At 39.2% G+C, this 20356-nt stretch overlaps 1 protein-coding gene across 3 annotated transcripts in view; it reads left to right on the top strand.

The window, feature by feature from the left end:
• Nucleotides 1–19150, top strand: part of SFMBT1 (Scm like with four mbt domains 1) — a 201930-nt gene extending 182780 nt beyond the window's left edge. For all 3 annotated transcript variants that reach the window (XM_066350444.1, XM_066350445.1, XM_066350443.1), the window contains 7 exons: nt 1338–1477; nt 2291–2400; nt 3452–3627; nt 9175–9353; nt 9529–9774; nt 10655–10783; nt 13088–19150. In XM_066350444.1, the coding sequence (XP_066206541.1) occupies nt 1338–1477; nt 2291–2400; nt 3452–3627; nt 9175–9353; nt 9529–9774; nt 10655–10783; nt 13088–13228 (1121 nt within the window). In that variant the 3' untranslated portion in view covers nt 13229–19150. The remainder of the gene's footprint in view (nt 1–1337; nt 1478–2290; nt 2401–3451; nt 3628–9174; nt 9354–9528; nt 9775–10654; nt 10784–13087) is intronic.
• The last annotated feature ends 1206 nt before the right edge of the window (nt 19151–20356 follow it).

Here is a 20356-nt window from a genome sequence, read left to right as displayed (position 1 = left end):
TTTATACATAAAGGATTGGGACTGTATAACTCCTTATTTTTTATGTATTGCTGGCCATTCTAATGCTTAGTGAAACTACAGAATTAAGACATTAATATCTCCCACATGAACACAACCAAGTTTGAGTTTTGTGAAAGGTCCAGTTACTTTGGAGAAAGAGCATAAGACTGATAATTACAATGAGGTGCTCTTGGGAACAGCTCCTGGGAAGGGTGAAGGAAGCAGGACTGGGCAGAGGGAGAAATTGAGCCACAGTTCAGTGTAACAGAAGTTTCTCCCAGTCCCACAGGGCCCCTTGGTTGTGGTCTAGCCACTCAGATCTGTCCCTCGTTGAGGCAGTTATTGGAAATAGGCTGCTGCTCCCTTTGCACCTCAGCAGAATGGCTCTCTTCCACTGAGGGCAGTCCTAGGCTGAGGGAGAGCAGTTCCAGGACAGACTTACAACTGGGACCTATAAACTGCCAACATTCCCAGCAGCAGGGAACGTTAGTGCTTTAATCCTGAAAAGGGAGATCGGGGTGGTCGAGTTCAGGTGCAGAAGTGGACACCAACATGCTGACCACTGTGCTACACTGCATTCTAAGAGTGAATAATATATACTTCAGGGTCCTGTCAACAGTGGGCAGTGTAAGCATATCTTCTTTCCTTAACTTTGGGTTAACAGTATCCATCAGAAGAGCCTCTCTCTGCTTGATATGAAAATGAAGATGTTTTAGTGTCTGAATATTTTTACATTTAGTAGCTCAATTGCCAACTACTATGAGGGGACTTTTAAAATATTATATTGAAGGTACAGTATTCACACAAAAAAGTAGTTGAAGAGAGGGGTCTGTAGTACTTAAAGAATTTAGAGATGTGATCACAGCATACTTTCAGCCCTCTGAAAAATCCCAGAAATGGGAAGGCGCTCATATCATTGAAGGCTGCCATCATACTAGTTTAGTGGTTTTAAGGGGACAAACTGCGGTTCTAGATAGTATTCACCTTTACTCCCTGGAAACATTCCAGAATAGAGTATTGAATAGTTGGTTGTCAGAAATCATCATGGGTTCTTGAAGTCAATCTTCCATTTCCTTTATTGATAGAAGTATAAGGCTGTGGAGCAATGTCATATTAATTCAGGAGTTAATCTGCACGTAATTCCAGATGTTGTCTGATTTCAGCAGAGTGATAAGCTCTATAATAGAGTTGTATTTCAAGGAGATCCAGATACGTTATGCTTCAAAATATATCATTTTTAACTTTATGGTAGATATGCATGTCTTTCCTCCAGTAACCCAACTTTGGAAACAAATTAGAAAAGAACTCTGTTCTGAATATTTCTCTTCATTTTGCAGTTATTATTAATGGAAAATATTGCTGTCCAAAGATATACTTCAACCACCGTTGCTTCTCAGGGCCATATCTTAACAAAGGAAGAATTGCTGAGCTGCCTCAATGTGTAGGTCCTGGGAACTGTGTTTTGGTCCTCAGAGAGGTAAGGTTCTGGCCAGTAGCAAAAGAACTTGGAAATTTTAAAGCAGTCTCATAGACTCATTCATACAAAGATCTATCTGCATGCCATAGATTTGACAACTCTAGGTTTTATCATGAGTGATTAACTTTTCTCATGTTGAACAATGATCTGGGCACATAACTATTTCTACACCCAGGGATCGTTCACCTAAGTAGTTCTTTACATAGCACCCTCACTCTGTCAATGTAGAAAGGTCCTCTGTCAGAGATCACATGAGAACTGCAAAAATGAATGTGAGAATAGTCAGCCTATGACTGAGAGGTTGTGTGGCATTAACCTGGAAACAAAGCTATGTATCTGCTGGACTCACAGAACTTCCCAGCCAGGGTGCCACACTGCAGGTACCATATGAGAGGAGTACTGAACTGCTCAGCTTTTGGGGTGGTAAGGCAGGGTCTGGGGACGCTGGAGCTTCTGGGCCAGACTCCTCCAACTGCGCGAAGGCTCAGCCATCTATAATGTGTCCCAAACAAATATAGTTTTCTGAGTGCACCATGACAGGGAAAGGATTTGGAAGCATATACTATAGTAATTTTAAATTCATGGTGTCTTTTTCTTTCTGACCACAATGTTTTGAATATTTAAGAGGGTCTAGTTATTCTCATTTGCAACTTTGATCAGCTGTCATGTCTTCACTATTACTATTTTGTTAACATTCATTAACTTATATGACTAGAATTAATCTCATACATGACATGCTAGGGTATAGCAAGGTTCTAATGGTCTGCTTTTCTCCTTCCCAACTCATATATCTGCTTTAAAAATGGAGCACAGGTCCTCACATTACTTATCAATGCAGCTTATAAACCTAGCCGTGTCCTTCGGGAGCTGCAGCTGGACAAAGACTCTGTGTGGCATGGATGTGGCGAAGTCCTGAAAGCCAAGTGAGTAGGCTCCTTTGCCCTTTTTGCATCTTCATCCTCAGCAGGTTCACAGAATCAGTTCTTCCATGGATAACATTAGAATACTTGGTTCCCGCCCGACCAGGTGGTGGCGCAGTAGATAGAACGTCAGACTGGGATGCAGAGGTCCCAGGTTCGAGACCCCGAGGTCGCCAGCTTGAGCATGGGCTCATCTGGTTTGAGCAGAAGCTCACCAGCTTGGACCCAAGGTCGCTGGCTCGAGTAAGGGGTCACTCAGTCTGCTGTAGGCCCACAGTCAAGGCACATATGAGAAAGCAATCAGTGAACAACTAGGGTGTCGCAATGAAAAACTAATGATTGATGCTTCTCATCTCTCTCCATTTCTGTCTGCCTGTCCCTATCTATCCCTCTCTGACTTTCTCTCTGTCTCTGTTAAAAAAAAAAAAAAAAAAGAATACTTGGTTACCTGGGGCAGTGATTCTTCAACTCTTTGTGATGAAGGGCCAGGGTTTTCTTTTTTTTAAAGTTTTCATTCTGTCTTGGTTCAATACTTTTATAAGTTATGATAAAAATAAATTATAAGAAATATGAAATTTAAAAGGCATAAAATTTAAGCACTGGTTTTTTATAATTAGATTTAAAGGACATAAAATTACTTTTTCAAATTTTTGTGAAAGTTTATAAACATTTATTCTTGTTTTATGTCCTGATCTTGTCATGGACTGGTGTCAGGTCAGCACAACATTCTGAGAATCACTGCCCCAAGGTAAAGAAAGACTTAACGGAAGTCACATTTCTTTCCGTAGTTAGTGCAGAAGTTACTATTTGAAAACCTTAACTGACAGAAACCAGGAACCTTATTTTACTAATTAAAATAACTGTTTTTAGTTGTCATAGCTTACTAGATTATAGATTTGATTTAATACAGAATTTGTAAACTCTGTATTATTTTCAGAGTCTTCAAAATATAAAAGACAATACAATGTTCTAACAAGCAGATATTAATATACTTGACTTTTCTCTGGGTAATGACTAGCCCAGTAAACTTGCATCTGATGTCTTCCAATGGCAGATACAAAGGAAAGAGTTACCGGGCCACTGTTGAGATAGTGAAAACAGCAGATCGGGTGACTGAATTCTGCCGGCAAACCTGTATTAAACTGGAGTGCTGTCCCAATCTTTTCGGTCCACGGATGGTTCTGGATAAGTGTTCTGAGAACTGCTCTGTACTTACAAAGACCAAATATAGTAAGTCATGATTTTCAAATTTGTTTACTATAGTAGTTGACCATATCTTATATCCTAGAAAGTTTTTTATTTTTCAGACAAACACATATAGCAGAGTTATACAAACTTATTCTGTGAAGGGCCAGATAATAAGCATCTTAGGCTGTGGATCATATGATCTGTTTCATATATTTTTTTGTTTTAGTTTCACATTAAAAAAATACTTTTAAAAATCTAAAAACCACTTTTAGCTTGAGAACCATATGAAACAGGCCATGGTCAGATTTTGCAAACTTTTATATCTGGCATGTATATAAATTAGCTGTTGCACCTATTTGGATACGTAAATCATTCATACAATCGGCACATATATATTATGTGTCTACTGTGTGCTGCTACTGTTCTAGCACTGGGATACCACAGTAAAGAAAAAGAATTCTATCCTCATTGAGTTTACATTTTATTGCAGGAGACAGATAAACAAATGAACAAATATAGGGAGGTAAGTACTGTGTATAAAAATGAAGCAAGATGAACAAGCAAAGTAGGAGAGTGAGAGAAAGGAGTCTTCCTGACAGGTAACAACCTAAAGGAAGCCAGCGCACAGACTTTGGGGTGAGAATGTTCTGAGTAGGAGGCAACAGGAGTATAGGCCTGAGGCAGGAGCATGTAAAATCTCTGTGAGGAGCAACAAAGAAGCCTTTGTTGCTTCTTTGTTTGAGGGGCAGGTAGTTGCAGCCTCACTCTGAATTGTCATAGGACATCTGTTCCTTCACATTGTTTATCTTCTCTCGTGAAACTACAACAAAAAAGGAAGTCATACAGGATGAAATTTCCAATTTAGAACACTTTCAAGGCACTGTTGCCTAAACACAAAGTTCTGTTTCTACCTTTTTTTCAATCATACAAGCCCTAATGTCACTTGGAAAAATTAATACAGAGGAGGATTTTACCTTTTTTTTTTTTTTTTTTAATACTTGATGGATTTTACAGAGACAGGAGAGAATGGGAGCATGGAATGGGAAGTAACAACTCACAGCCGCTTCATGTTAGTTGCTCATTGCTTGTTTGCTGTATGTGCCTTGACCAGGGAAGCCCAGGGTTTCAAACCGGCAACCCTGGCATTCCAGGCCGAAGGTCCACCCACTGCGCCACCACAGGCCAGGCTCTATTTTACCTTTTTAAATGTGAAGATTGCTTTTAAACAAATTTTTATTTTTATTGATTGATGTTAGAGAGACAGAGAGAGGAAAGGAGAAAGGGAGAGAGAGAAGCATGCATTTGTTGTTGTACTTAGTTGTGCATTCACTGGCTGCTTCCCATGTATGCTCTGATGTGGGAATCAAATCCACAACCTTGGCATTTAGGGATGATGCTCTGACTGAACTACTGGTCAGGGCTAAAGATTGCTCTTAGAGATCTCTAATTCTCTGCGTCTTAAACTTTATCATGCATGCAAATTACCTGAGGATCTTGTTAAATGGAGGCTCTGATCCATCAGGTCTGTAGATACCTGGATTCCCAAGTATCTGCATTTCTAATAAACTTCCAGACGCCGTTGGTGCTGCTGATGCTGCCAATCCAAGCTCAACATTTAATATGATGAGCTTTCCAATCAGTATTTGAATGACAGATCGTAGAAGAATAACTTCCTAGTTTCTATTGTTTGGGTTCTTCAAGAGCAGGGATTGTCTTAGGTTTTTATTGTGTCAGATTCAGCACTTAGTTTAGCAAATTTCCCTCCAAAATTGCAATTATTAGTAGGTAAGTAAAGTGTGTTATTCATGTAAGTGCATATATTACTATGCCACTTTGAGCATTTGGAAGATATATGGATTTTATTATGCTTTTTTCTGAATTTATTTTTCACAGTGATATAGTTGAAATTACCTTAGATATTAGCAGTCTTTATAATGTTTCCCAGTTAGTAATTTGAGTGATGTTATCCTTTAGAATTAATTATTTTTTTGCAAAAATTCCAGTGTACAGGGGGTCCTTGGTTTACAACATAGTTCTGTTTCTACAACAGAGACGTAAACCAAATTTTGGTGTAAGCTGAAACACACCCGAGCCCGGTGGTAGTCAGCCTGGTCCCTACCGCCCACTAGTGGGCGTTCCAGCTTTCATGATGGGCGATAGCAGAGCAACCAAAGTATAAATAAAAAGATAGATTTAACTATAGTAAGTTGTTTTATAAAGATTTATTCTGCCAAACTTAGTGAAAATCCGACATAAAGTACTTGCTAAGTAATTATTATTATATACTTTAACTCTGCTTTATCAATTTTATAAAGTAAAGTTACTTCCCTACTTTATAAATCACCATTACTGTGGAACCGGTGGGCAGTTAGAAAATTTTACTACTAACAGAGATACAAAAGTGGGCGGTAGGTATAAAAAGGTTGACTACCCCTACCCTAGCCTAAGTCACTTACCTATTGTATCACAGTTGTAAAATCATAATCTAGAACAGAAAAGCACAACTAAGCCACAGAAAAAGAAAAAGGACATAAATAAACTGTACGGTACACTGTACTGTAGTTAAAAAAAAAATAAGTGTAAAAAAATTCCTTACCTTTATTCCTGTAGTTGGCTTGCACACTGGAAGGGGCATTGCAAGGTGGGAGAGAGTGACCTGCTGGGAGGAGGAAGCTGGAGAGGCAGGAGAACCTGCAGAAGGTGCTGGAGACACTGGGTCAGGTGAATCAGGATTGCCTAAGGCACATGCAGGAGATGCTGGAGATGATTCTTCCTGTACTAGAGGTGTTTCATCTCAAGAAGCAGCTGATGTAGAGGGTGCACGATCTTTTGCAGGCCTCTCTACCTTCTTAAAGAACTTTTCCAGGCTGGTCTGGAACTAGTTCACCCACATAGTCCATAAGTATGACACTAACGGCGTAGGCCGAAACTGTTGTAACTGAGAACCCTGTATTTTGGTAATACTTTACTATATTACAAAGCTAGAATATATGTTTCAGTTTTAGAATTATCTCTATATTCTAAAATTTATATGGAAATGCAAAGATCTAAAATAGTTAAAGCAGTCCTGAAAAGGAAGGATAAAGTTGGAAGACTTACCCTGTTTGACTTCAAATTTTACCATAAAGTTGTAGTAAACCAAGAGTTGAGTATTGATGAAGGAATAGTCAAGTATAGTGATGGGACTGAATAGGGGTTCCAGAAATAGAACCAAACTTACACAGTTAAATGCTTTTCAACAAAGATGACAAATTTAATAGGGAAAAAATTCAACAAATGGCCCTGCTACAGTTAGATATCTAAACTGAAAAAAAAACCAGAACAAAACTTGGTTCCTACCTCACACTAAATATGAAAAGTAATTTAAGTTATATCATAAATTTAATATAAAAGCTAAAACTATATATATAGCTTTTAGAAAGAAAAAAGGATATCCTCAAGATCTTAGCATAGGCAAGAATTTCTTAGGAACACAATATACTAACATAAAGGAAAAAATAAGTTAAACATCATCAAAATTAAATTTTTTAAATTATTAGATATTATTTAAATATTATTTAGATATTATTTAGGTTAATTTTGTTCCTAATAACACCATTTATTTTTTTTAAAGATTTTATTTATTGATTTTACAGAGAGAAGAGAGGGTTGTGGGAATGAGAAATATCAGCTCATAGTTGCTTCACTGTAGTTCATTGCTTACTTGTTGCTTGCTGTATGTGCCTTGACCAGTTAAGCCCAGGGACTCGAACTGGCAACCTCAGCATTCCAGGTCAACATTCTAGCCACTGTGCCACCACAAGCCAGGCAATAACACCATTTATCAAAAAGATAAGATAAGCTGTATAATCTTAGAGAAAGAAATATTCTTAATATAAACATATATCTAACAAAGAACTCTCCAGAATATATTTTAAAACTCCCACAACTCAATAAAAGAGAAGTTTTGCAATTTGAGAAAGATGGTAGTTGTACAATATTGTGAATTCACAAAAAAGCACTGAATTGTACAGGGTGGGGCAGAAATAGGTTTACAGTTGTGAGTATGTGAAACACAGTTTATTCTTGTATTATTAATTAATGTATTATTTTCCATACAAACAACTGTAAACCTACTTTTGCTCCACTTCATATGTTTTTAAATAGGTAATTGTAGGCCCTGGCTGGTTGGCTCAGTGGTAGAGTGTCAGCCCAGTGTGTGAAGTCCTGGGTTCAATTCCTGGTCCTGGCCCTGCCCTGACCCCATCTCTCTTTCTCTCTCTGTCTCTCTCTCTTCCCCTCCTGCAGCCTTCAAGCAGAGTTGGCCTGGGGCACTGAGGCTGGCTCTGTGGCCTTGGCCACAGGCACTAAAATAGCTCAGTTGCTGAGCAATGGAGTTGCAGCCCAGACAGGCAGAGCATCACCCAATAGGGGCTTGCCTGGTGGATCACATTCGGGGGTGTGCAGAAGTCTGGCTCTACCTCCTGCCTTTCACATAATAATAATAATAATAAATAAATAAATAAATAGCTAATTGTTATGTAACTGTTAATTTAAAAAAGAGAGAAACAGAATGTTCTGGAATTAGATAATGGTGGTAGTTGTACAACATAGTGAATATATGGAAAACCCCTGAATATGTACACTTTAAAATGATGAATTTTATGTTCTGTGAATTATATCTCAATAAAAATGAAACAAGAAATGAATAAAAGATTTGAATAGACACTTCATAGAAAAATACATGCAAATAGCCAATAAGCACATGAAAACATACTCAGTATCATTAGTCATCAGGGAAATGCAAATTTCAACTACAGTGAGAAATTACCGCCTATCTACTAGATTGGCTAAAATGAAAAAGACTGACAATCCCATATCCTGTCAAAGATGTAGAGCACCTACATCTCTCCTACATTGCTGGTGGAAGTGTAAAATTATAAAACTGGCAGTTTTGTTTTTTTTAAGTTAATCATATATCTATTATCTGATCCAGTAATTCCATTCCTAGGTGGGTATTCAAGGAAAATGAAAACCTTTCCACTAAAAGCTTTATATAAGAATGCCCGTTGCAACTTGATGATAGCCACAGTCTAGAAACAGCCCAGGTGCCCATCAACAGGAGAATAGATAAACTGGTATATTCATACAATGGAATGCTATTCATCAATATGAAGGAGTGAATTACTCATACACACAACAACAAAGATGAAACTCAGAAACATGCTGCGTGAAAAAAGTCTTCCATGAAAAATAGCTACTGAATGGTTCCGGAGGTGAGACAAGCTAACCTACAGTGAAGGAAATCAGAATAATGGTTACTTCTCATTAGCAGAACTGACTAGAAAAGGACCCTGGGAGCTTCCTAGGTTGATGGAGATAGATGAATTGTGTCTTGACAGGGGGAGGATTATTCCGGTTTATGCTCTGTTAGTACTAATCAGACTGTGTATTTAAGAGCTGTACAGTTAAGATTATTCCACTGTATGAAATTTAAACTTGAATCAAATACAGTATACCTGTTTTCTGCAGTGCTAATAGAATCTCTTGTGGTTTGAGGTACACAAAAATAATGAAGCTACTTCATTTTTCTTTGTCATTCACATTTAGCACACTATTACGGAAAGAAGAAAAGTAAAAGAATTGGGAGGCCGCCTGGTGGGCATAGTAACTTAGCCTGTGCCCTGAAAAAAGCCAATAAGAGGAGAAAGAGGCGGAAAAATGTTTTTGTTCATAAGAAGAAACGGTCCTCTGCATCTGTTGATAATACCCCAGCAGGCTCTCCCCAGGTATGAGATCGGACGTGCTGTAACGTCTAGAAGAGATCACTGCTGTACAGTACAGACACAGAAAGAACACCTGCAGGTCTTTCTAATTCAGATCTCTGGCCAAGATAAGATGGTGTTGTGGCCCCAGAACTGGTTTGTCTTAGATTTCAATGAGCCTTCTCTCCTTTTCCTCTAGGGAAGTGGGGGTGAAGATGAAGATGACCCAGATGAAGGAGATGACGATTCCCTAAGCGAAGACAGTACTTCTGAGCAGCAGGACGAGCTACAGGAAGAGTCAGAAATGTCAGAAAAAAAGTCATGTTCTTCTTCTCCCACCCAAAGTGAGATATCCACATCACTGCCTCCAGACAGACAAAGGAGAAAAAGAGAGCTTCGCACTTTTTCATTTTCTGATGATGAGAATAAGCCTCCTTCACCAAAGGTACCCATTTTTAAAATACACTTTTTTCTCTCTCTCTAGAATTTCTCTCTAGAATGTAATTATTAGTCATGTTGGCATTCCATTTTTTCAATATAGGCTTCAGTTGAATATCTTGGGTGTCTTTTTAAATGACTCCAAATTCAGTGATTTACCTGTGTTTCAAGGATTATTTGGAGATCAACTACTTAGCAGGAGGAAGGTTTCAGAGTGGCTGCTTGTTTTAAGTAAAGGAATGTTTTATGGCTGGTTTATTTGTAGCTTGTAATTTAGTTTAGGGAAAACATCCTTTTAATATTTTTTGAAATATATATGGTTTTATAGAAATATAGTGGTTCTATAGAAATAAAGTATCCTTTTGATTCTGGTTAACCCATCTTGTTTAGTATATTTAACATATACATATCTGCATGTTATGTAATATATACATACACTAAAGAATGGTAGTTAGGTTAGTGTTTTAAAACAGGTTGCTTTTTAAATATGTATATTCTATGAACAGAAACAATAAGTGATTTCTCCTGATAACTTAGTTAATTCTTCTGTCACTGGAAAGATCATCCCATTCATTTTAGCACCTACCAGTGAGTGCATTGAAATAGACCAAGAAACAAATGAGAGATTTAAAAACTATTTTTCTCTGTTAAATTGTCCAAATGATTTCTGCTGAAACTTGAGATAAATTTTTTCCTCATTGATATTTCTTATTATGAAAGACAAACATTTCCTGAATACCTGCTGTACATGGGCCTTTGCCATCTTTGCTAGGGAAAATGTCATAAAACCTGCCTTGAGGGGTTATGAATTTAATTAAATAAACATTTTTTTATTATAATATAATAGCTCTTATACTGTTTGGTTTGCTTTGTTGTGGGGAACAAAGGAAATAAGGATTGAAGTTTCTGAAAGGCTTCACCTGGACAGTAACCCCTTGAAGTGGAGCGTGGCAGATGTGGTGCGGTTCATCAGATCCACTGACTGCGCTCCCCTAGCAAGAATCTTCCTAGACCAGGTAACCGCCAAGACCTTGAATTCTTAGTAATGTATTTCTTTAGCAAAGGACTGTGGGTATAATAGCAATTTATTTACAAGTCTTAGAAAAAATATTTCTAAGCAAAAGAAAAAAGTATTTAGTTCCTTTTTAGAAGTCCAGATGTGTCAAAAGTTATTTATACTGCTCACAAAAATTAGGCGATATTTCAAAATGAATATGAAATGATAAAATATCCCCTAATTTTTGTGATCAGTGTATCTGACTTTCTCTGTCGAAGCAGATTAACATTGCATTCTCATTTTTTCTAAGAATTTGTTTCCATCCCTCAAATATTTAAATTGCTTAAAATTAAGTATGCTGGCAACTTCCCTGGCCTCCATCTTTCCTCGGGGCCGGGGAACCTTCCTAGGCGGGATGCGCACTCTGTACTCAATAAAGCCTTTTGTTATTTCACACTTGGTGGCTCGAGCCCTCTTCCTTCCTTCTCGGCGGGGAAAAATACCTTACATTTTGGTGCTGAAAACCCGGGAGGAGTAGAAGTCCGCAAGGACCGCTCCTCTTCCTCATCCCCTCCGAGAAAGAACCAGGAGAAAGAACCAGGATCTCCGACCTTCCACCCACTTTGGCACATGGTGTGGTAAGTCCCCAGCCTCCAGCCTTCCTCTCAGTTCTTTCCTCCGAGACTCCCTGTCTGAAACCGTAGCTACGTCAGGGAAGTCTTTTCTGTCCCTCCGAGTGCGTGTGCTTGTGGAGACCTCCCCAAGCACATCCACTTTACCTTTTATGTCCGTAGCCAGACCTTGAGTTTTTAGAACGCTAATACTTAAATCTGACCACTCCGAGGACTGAGGGCGGCTGTGGGGGCACAGGAATCTCCCTCCCTAAAGAAGAAGAAACTGTTCTTCTTCTCCTCTGTGGCCAGGCCACAGAACCCACTGAATTAGCCTCCTGAAGAGACTTTCGGTGTTAACACCCTCACCAATTTAACTATCGCCAAAAAAGCTGGGAACTGATTGGAGATCTCTTACATACATGGCTTCTAATTATTTGCGCACCTGTCCTTAATCTCTGTGCCGCCTGTTCTACCGCGCAGGCCTTTTTCTGGCCAGAGAAACCTCCCCTAAAACCTCCACTCCTGATCTTTCCTTCTCCGCGGACTCCCAACTCTCTCTCCTCCTGTCTGACCCCTGGGGGCGCCCCTCTCTCGGGACTTTTCTCTGGTCCCTCTGCGGACCTCTTTTGTGCTCGGGTCTCTTCCCAAAAAAAGAAAAAATAGAAAATTAAGTATGCCATGCTAAATTGCTCCCCTCTTTTCAAAAATAACAATTTGCTCGTTAAAAAAAATAATAGCATCTGTAATGTACTAGGCTCTGAAGTCATAATTAGTTTTAAGGCAAGTTTTCTGAAACAATTATCTGTGGCCTTAAATAAATATTGAAATAAATTTTGTTTTGATAATTGGGGAGATTAAAAACTGAACATCTTTGAGGAACTTATCAGGCTTTTATGAATGTTACAGGGTAAGAACATTGAAGTTTATAGTTAATATTTTTTTTTCAGATTTAGAAAGAGTCCTCTAAAAAGATGTTCCCTTTGGCACATTTATTTTTTTAAAGATTTTATTTATCAATTTTTAGTGAGAGGAGAGAGAGATGGGGAGATAGGGGGAGGAACAGGAAGCATCAACTCATAGTTGATCCCTGCATGCACCTTGACTGGGTAAGCCCAGGGATTTGAACTGGCAACTATAGCATTCCCTGTCAACAACCTATCCTCTGCAACACCACAGGTCAGGCACTTTTGGCACATTTAATTGCCAGTTACAAGGCTAGTTAGTTTACTAAATTTCTTCAGAGCAGAAACTATAGAATGGATTCTTATCCTTGGTGAAACTTTGTTATTAATTCTGAAGTTTCATTACTATGGAGGACTATATGAGGTATCTAAAAGGAAATATGTGATACTCATTCAAAGGGGAAAAGTAATAAAAAGAAAGCCCAGGAACTCTGCCTGACCTGTGGTATAGCGCAGTGGATAAAGCATCAACCTGGAACGCTGAAGTTGCCAGTTTGAAACCCTGGGCTTGCCGGGTCAAGGCATATATGGGAGTTGATGCTTCCTGCTCATCCCCTTTCTCGCTCTCTCTCTCTCTCTCCCCTGTCTCTCTAAAAATGAATAAATAAAATCTAAAAAAAAAATTAATTAAGAAAAGGCACAGGGACTCTGATTTTGACAAAGCCAAATTAAATGAGGCTTGTCATGATAGAGCTGTCATTCATGTGCACATTATACATAGATAATTTGTTTTCTATGCTTTAACAGGAAATAGATGGGCAGGCCCTGCTGCTCCTTACTCTTCCCACTGTTCAAGAGTGCATGGACTTAAAATTGGGCCCTGCCATCAAACTTTGCCATCACATAGAGAGGATCAAGTTTGCTTTTTATGAGCAGTTTGCCAACTGAGAAGGACATCCAAAGTGAGCTGTTTCTTTGAAGCACAAATGCAGCAAATCCTTCACCTGCTCTATGAGTGGAGCTGAAGTAGTCCTGGAGCTCTGGGCCCTGCAGGTGTCGGCTTGCTCTTTTTGCACTTTCAGGGAAGAAGGACCCACACTGAGGAAGCAAAAACTGCACAGAAGTGGCTCTCCTGCCAGTGGAAATGTGGGAGTCTCTCATTCAGCATACTGCAGTTTTTAAAAAATAAAGGTTGTGAAGGAAAGACTCATATAAGAAGAATAAGCATTTCCAGTGGTGTGGCCTAAGCGAAGAATAATCGAGGCTGCTGGAAAGCACCCTTTTGGTTGTTTTCCTGTTGTTCTGTTCCTTCCCACTGTAGATTGTACTTTGTTCTTTGCTTTCTCTTTCTTAGAGAGAGAGAACACAGCTTTAAAGTCAGCGCTGATTTGGGACTGTGCCTAATGCAAATCAGTGCTTCATTGTCATTGTGTTTTTGAGCTTTTTAAAATTAAAACAGTTCCTTTGGGGGATGATTATGTGGCTCTAGGGTTTTGAATGTGCAGTCACACTTTAATCCAGTTTAAAATCTGTTTTTAGGAATTCCTTTGTTTACTACCTCTGTTGGTAATTGAGCTTGCAGCCTTGTGTGAGTTCTTTTTTTTTTTTTTTTGTATGATGCCATTTTTAAGATACATGAACACAAAAACTGTGGCAGAAATTGGAGGGCAAAAGCACTCTTTGCTTTCTTTAAAAGATTTGTGAGAGCACTTACACAAGTTCCTTAACTGACCTAATCTAAGAACTACACTTTCATTGTTTTCCATCTTGACCCAGCTTGGACTACCTGTTTTAAGAAGTATTTCAAAGATTGTTGTTATTTCAGTTTAATTGCTCTTTCCCAAATTAGTTTTCAGAGAAACTTCAGTAGCTTTTGTGCTTACTTTTCTTCACAGTTGTTTGTTTCATCTCCAGAGTCCTTACTTTGGGTTAAAATCAGTAGGTATGCCTTGGACCCACCATTAAGTTAATTTCCCCTTGTTTCTCCACATGTCCAGGCAGATAGTATAGAGGCACAACAGAGAAAATGGATTTGGGGGGGTTATACAGAGCATGGGGTTTCTGTAACTGTTTCCTCGGTGGCTAGATAAAGATTGAGAGATAATAGTTAAGGATTCTGGAAACCTTTGCCTAGTCAGGTTTACAATTTTCTTCAGTCTGAGGATTCCCACTCAACAACTCAGTTTTCCTATAAGTGTTTCTATTGACCCAGCTTAAGCTGACATGAAACTACAGGTGATTTCCACTTATGATTGCACTGCTAGCTATTACAGAGTAATAGCATTTGCTATACTGTTCCAGCCATGAGGAAAGACACATAGATTGCTTCCTTTAAATGGTTTGCTTTGCTGCGTGTATTTTTTAAAATTATTCTACAAATTTATAATATAATCATTCCTTTTTAAGATTTTTAAATGTTTTACAACTGCAAACTGGGTAAATTCTAAACAGCTATACAAATATAAGGTAATATTATTACAAATATAAGCTGATTGTGATTTTTTTTTTCCTTTTCGTCCCCTTACACTCCCCCACCTGTTTTTATGGGCACTGGCAAACATCCTATAGTCTGGATCCTCTCTTTGTTAGATAACTTGTGACCCACTTTAAGTCAAGCCCTCCAACCAAACCATATATTAAAACGTCAACTCTTTGTTTAAGCTACTATCAGAAAAGAAGCTTCATTTAAGTAAAAATTAATATGCTTGAACTTACTCAGAGACCCAGTTTTTAAAAATTTGATTAATTCTATGCCCACAGAAGAGAAGCTTATATAAGATGCTTGGGAACAATTAGCATTAAGCAGATAGACTTTGGAAGGGGGAGTGTAGCTTGAATAATAAAGTTTCCTGAGAGCTCAGCAGTTAAGGCACCAAGGCAAAGACGGTAGGTTTTCTGAAGATCAATGGAACAAAAAGTGTCTGAAATTGACTAACATTGTCTTATTTAGGAAAATGTGATTTGTTTTCTATAAGAAGGAATTTCCACATGCAACAATGAATACAGGGTGCAGCAAAAGTAGGTCTACAGTTGTTTGTATGGAAAATAATACAATAATTAAAAATAATAATATAAACATGAACTCTGTTTCACATACTCACAACTATACATCTGTTTTTGCCCCACCCTGTATGCGATACTTACTGTCTTTTGATTATTCCAGAAACCACAGAATTTAGAACACCTCCATTCACAGGTGAAAAGCTCACAAAAGGTGAAATAAATGGCCCTGAGCAGCCTAATCTGGATAGAGTTGGGCCCAACCAGCTTGTCTATGTATATACTGTGATTATTCAAGCTCAGCTTTTTAGAGAGAGGCTGGCTTAAATTGAACAAGTAAGTAGGGTTTCCCTTAATATTTCTTGCGTTCTCATACCGAGATCGAGTTTATCAGGCAACAGCATTAAAGAAGAATTATATAGCCCCAAGTTCCATTCCCAGCTATTACATAAGAGAGGATACTTATTTGGGAAGTTGGCACAGGGCATCTTTTTAGAGTATAAAGTTTAGACTCCATTTGCCTCAAAGCTGCTGGGGCTAGGCTGGACAGCACTGACAGTCTTATTCCCATGGTTCCTATGATCCAGATTATAATCCTGATCCTAGTTCACAATGTTGGGGTGAAATGTTTTTATGTTGCACATAGGTGCTGAACTTTGTTTTTTAATGGTACCAACCTCTTAAAGTTATGAGAAATTCATTGTGAAGTACTACATTTGTATGAATTTCACCCTTTAGCTTGTCCCACAGCTTTCCTGAGGTCAGAAAGTTTTCTATGATCCATTTTTGATCCTGGATTGACAAGTTTAGAGACGAATGAACTGTCTCCCCGATCCTTAAAGTTGGCTGACCAATATTAACCTATTACTGCTATGTGAACACATTAGGGAAAACTTTTATAGCATATGAGAGTTTGCTGTGATTTTTTTTTGGAGGGGGGGCTTCTGGGAACTATTCTATTTTCCTTTTTAAACTACCTTCATCCTTCTCAGTTGAAGTGGCTAATGCAGTGAATGCATTAATGGGGGCTTTTTACCCTATCTACCTTTTTTTTAGCAATGTAGGTGGCTCCCAAGCATCTACATTATAGACATGAGATCAGGGAAGGATGCTAACCAACTTCTGGAAAAGATGGGCTTCTTGATAAACATTTATTGAATTATGATAGGAGCAAACATAGAAAACCAGTTCAGAATTTGGTCTTTATATTCCTCTTCGCCTGCAAGTAAAATAATTCTCACTATGAGGGAACGGGCCTTGGACCAAAGCTTCCCAAAGACTTGAATACATTTTACTCGCTCTCCTTTAGTAATTCAGTCACTAATGTGGTACCTGAATACTGATTAAAAGCCTCAGAAGGTTTTAGGTAGCATTGGACTCAGAACCATTCCCCTCTCTGAAGCCAAAAAGCATTTCTAAGGGACATAGAGAACATCGGGGAATTGTTGACAATAGGTAAGATTTATAAAGATGGGGACATTGGAAAGCTGTCACATGCACTTATATTTACTTGGCACCTATCACCAAAGACTTCTATATACAAGTCACCATTTACAGGTTTGATTGATGCCCATAGAAGCTCTGAGAGAGTTGTTAGGAGCTTAGTCTCAAAGTGGAAAACACAATGGGTTTGAACTCTGGTCCTGTGTATTGGTGATGTTTTGTGTGTGTGTATGTGTAAATTCAAAAGTGTTCTGTGTTAATAGTTGGCCTTATGAAGATAAAGGAGAAGATGTCACTAACAAATGAAGTATAAATCTTGGTGGGGACTGAGCATTCCCTTTTAGAATCTCAGTGTCTTTGGTCCTGGGTCTGCCGTAAGTAACCATGTGTCATGGTTATGGTGCTGGCTCAGAAACTGTAGGACAGAGCCTCCTGAAAAACCAAAAAGAAATCAATTATGTTCATGCAATTGTAATTCTTTCTTGACTTTATTCACTTTACAATGTTTTGCTAGTCAATTTTGATGATTCTTACCCTTTGTGTGATAATTTGCATACTCTGGAAATTTGAATTTATCCAAATAAGCCACCTTGGAGTTTTGGCAGAAAGTTCTAAACTCAAAGCCCAGTCCTAATGGGTCTGGATTCAAACCTGCTCACTTGGGTTTCCTCTGTGCTTGTTCCAGACCACATAGGTAGCCTTGTTTCTGAGGGCTGCCTTAGGGGCGAAGGTGGTACGTGATAAATGCATTGGAGATTGATTTTCTTGGTTCCAGTGTTTCAGAAGTCTTAGATTTTTCACAAGAACCAACAAAACCAGGAGTGAGGGCTAGGGGAATGGAGAAGTAGTCCTAAAACTTCCTTCCCTGTGTCTTTTCTGACTTAACACAACTTTTGGGTCTGTCCTGGTGCTCTGGCTTCTCAAGAGGACTTTTAAAAAGCCACAGTCTTGCAAGAAAGTCTTTAACACCAGCAGCATAATGCAAACCCAAGCCATGAGAGGCAAAAGATGATACTGACTAGTGAAGCCACCATTGCTGATGGGGGTTTCTGTTCTCAGGACATGTGGAAGCTCAGTTCAGTCCTAAGAGCTTCTACATGGATTACTCAATTTAACTGCAAGCCTACCTTGGCAGAATGGCAAATAGTGTTTAAAGGATGAGGGGAGGCTTTGGGGATGAATCAGGTCACAGGTCACAAAGCAAATGATTGAGGGCAGTCACAAAGTTTAGACAAAGTTCAAACTGGACAGTTCCTTAGCTCCTTTCGCAAGTTCCTAGGGAAGTGTAGTTGGAGTGTTTCTCTTGAGATTTTAAAGCCCTCATTTCTTTTCCCTTTTTTGGGGGAGGGGGTATATTGAGTATTCTCTAAAGACAATCAGAGGCCTGCCAGGGCAGGACTTCTGGCAGGTTCTAGCACTGTCCTTGGGCCTCTTTCTAATACTAACTCGTTGGAACTGATGCACTTTGTTTAATGTATGTTGTCCTTTTTTTTTTTTTTGAGCTGCTTGTTTAGAACAATATGAAATGCATACTGCATTATATTCTTGCTTGCTGTTTTTCTCTTAATTTTAAAAGTTATGCATTGAGGATAAAGTATACTTAAGGAGAAATGTGCACAAGAGTACCTATTTAAAAACTTCCACCAAGTTTGATAATATTTCAAGGGATTAAAAAATAAGTATTTTGGATGAATATTATGCGTGTTTTTGTTTTTGTAAATAAGAGTGTATATAAATTTGTGGTATATTATAGCAGTTTAAAGTGGTTGTGAGAAAGTTAAAACAGGTCTTAAGCTATGTTTAATTTCATTTCACAGCAAGAGGGCTTCTTGGCCAGAGTAAATCCTTCAAAAACCTTTCCAGTGGGGCCTCAGAAAGAATCATCTCTGAATGGAGGAGGAAGTTCCAAGGAAGTTCCTTCCTACTTTAATAAAGCGAACCTTTCCAAGAATTCTTTCCCCTCTCCTGCTGTCTAATTCTTTCCTCTCCAGATCTGGGTACTTTTTATTGCCATTCAGGAAAGGTAGAAAGAGCAGAATTTCCCTCAGCAACTTTGCTCCTGGTGTTGGGAGACTCTGCGCCTGATCTCTGAAGACTGCTTCTTATTCCACTACCATTTGCCTTGGCACTGCAGCAACAGGCCTTAAGGATTCCTCCACATCTGGATGTGCATAGCAGTGCTTTTTCAAAAAATTCACTTTTCAGCTCAGTGTGCAATTTTCCTTGAAGCAATCAAGAGTCTCTTTATGCCCAACCACAGTCTCTCCTGCTTTACATACACATGCTCTCGTTGGGTTCTCTCTGAACATGGACTGTAACTGTTGAGCCTCCGCATAGGGACCTTCTTAGACCTAAAGACAGCAATGCAAAATGCCCTTACCTATTTATTTTCACCCGATTTTCTGTATTTTCCCATGGTCAATACTTGTGGAGAGTTTTAAATTTTATAAATTAAAATTCAGTTTAATTTTAAAAGCATTTTGTTGCTTGTTCTCTGTGCTGGGTACTATATTAGATTCAAGGGTGAACAAAAACCAGTCCCTGCCCTCAGGAGGCGTCACACTCAGCTGTGAGAGAGAGCTGTACACAGCTGTCTAATTTAGCAGTCTGAAAAGGTCTAGTGGAGCAGCACACACAAGGTAATGTGGAAGTGCTGTGGGGAGAGGAGGTTGGGCAGGCCTTGAAGCACAAGTAGCAGTTTATAGAGCAGAGAAAGGGGAACAGTATTCCATGCAACAAGAATGCCATGTGTAAAGGCACAGAGGTGTGAAAAATGCATTTTAAGAGAGGGCTAGAGAATTGGCTCTAGTGAGCTAATACATTTTTGTTCTCTAATAAGTTAATACTCCCAATTAACCAAGAACACTTCTGTATAGCATTAACTCTTTTTTGTAACTGGAATTTCTTGGTGGCTATATTTTAGAGAAAATTTTCCTAGATAGGGTATTTATTGTCCCACAAATACAGCTCAGTGTTTGCTGGAATAATACCTGTGTACACTAGCGTTAACTGGATACAGCGGGAAGGTCAGGGATTCGAGAGCACCAACAATAGGTTTCCAAAGAGAAGCCAGAGGAGGCTGGGAGGATCAATGAGGGAGTGTGGACCAGAGGCCCTGGTGAATGTACAGAGCAGGTTCCAGGGAGTCAGAAAGGATTAGGTGGGAGGAAATGTACACGTGTGGAGGGAGGCATTGGAGACTGGCAAATACTAACAAGTTGACTTATGAATTATGTTCAAAATAAACAAGATAAGGCCCTGGCCGGTTGGCTCAGTGGTAGAGCGTCGGCCTGGCGTGCAGGAGTCCCGGGTTCAATTCCTGGTCAGGGCACACAGGAGAAGCACCCATCTGCTTTTCCACCCCTCCCCCTCTCCTTCCTCTCTGTCTCTCTCTTCCCCTCCCGCAGCCAAGGCTCCATTGGAGCAAAGTTGGCCCGGTCGCTGAGGATGGCTCCATGGCCTCTGCCTCAGGCGCTAGAATGGCTCTGGTTGCAACAGAGCACCGCCCCAGATGGGCAGAGCATCGCCCCCTGGTGGGCCTGCCAGGTGGATCCCGGTCAGGCGCATGTGGGAGTCTGTCTGACTACCTCCCCTTTTCCAACTTCAGAAGAAAAAAAAAAAAAGGAATTTATT

The sequence above is a fragment of the Saccopteryx leptura genome, chromosome 10 (assembly GCF_036850995.1).
Source record: "Saccopteryx leptura isolate mSacLep1 chromosome 10, mSacLep1_pri_phased_curated, whole genome shotgun sequence".
Classification (NCBI taxonomy): domain Eukaryota; kingdom Metazoa; phylum Chordata; class Mammalia; order Chiroptera; family Emballonuridae; genus Saccopteryx; species Saccopteryx leptura.
The sequence above is the reverse complement of the archived record's forward strand: the minus strand, read 5'-3'. Positions and strand labels throughout refer to the sequence as shown.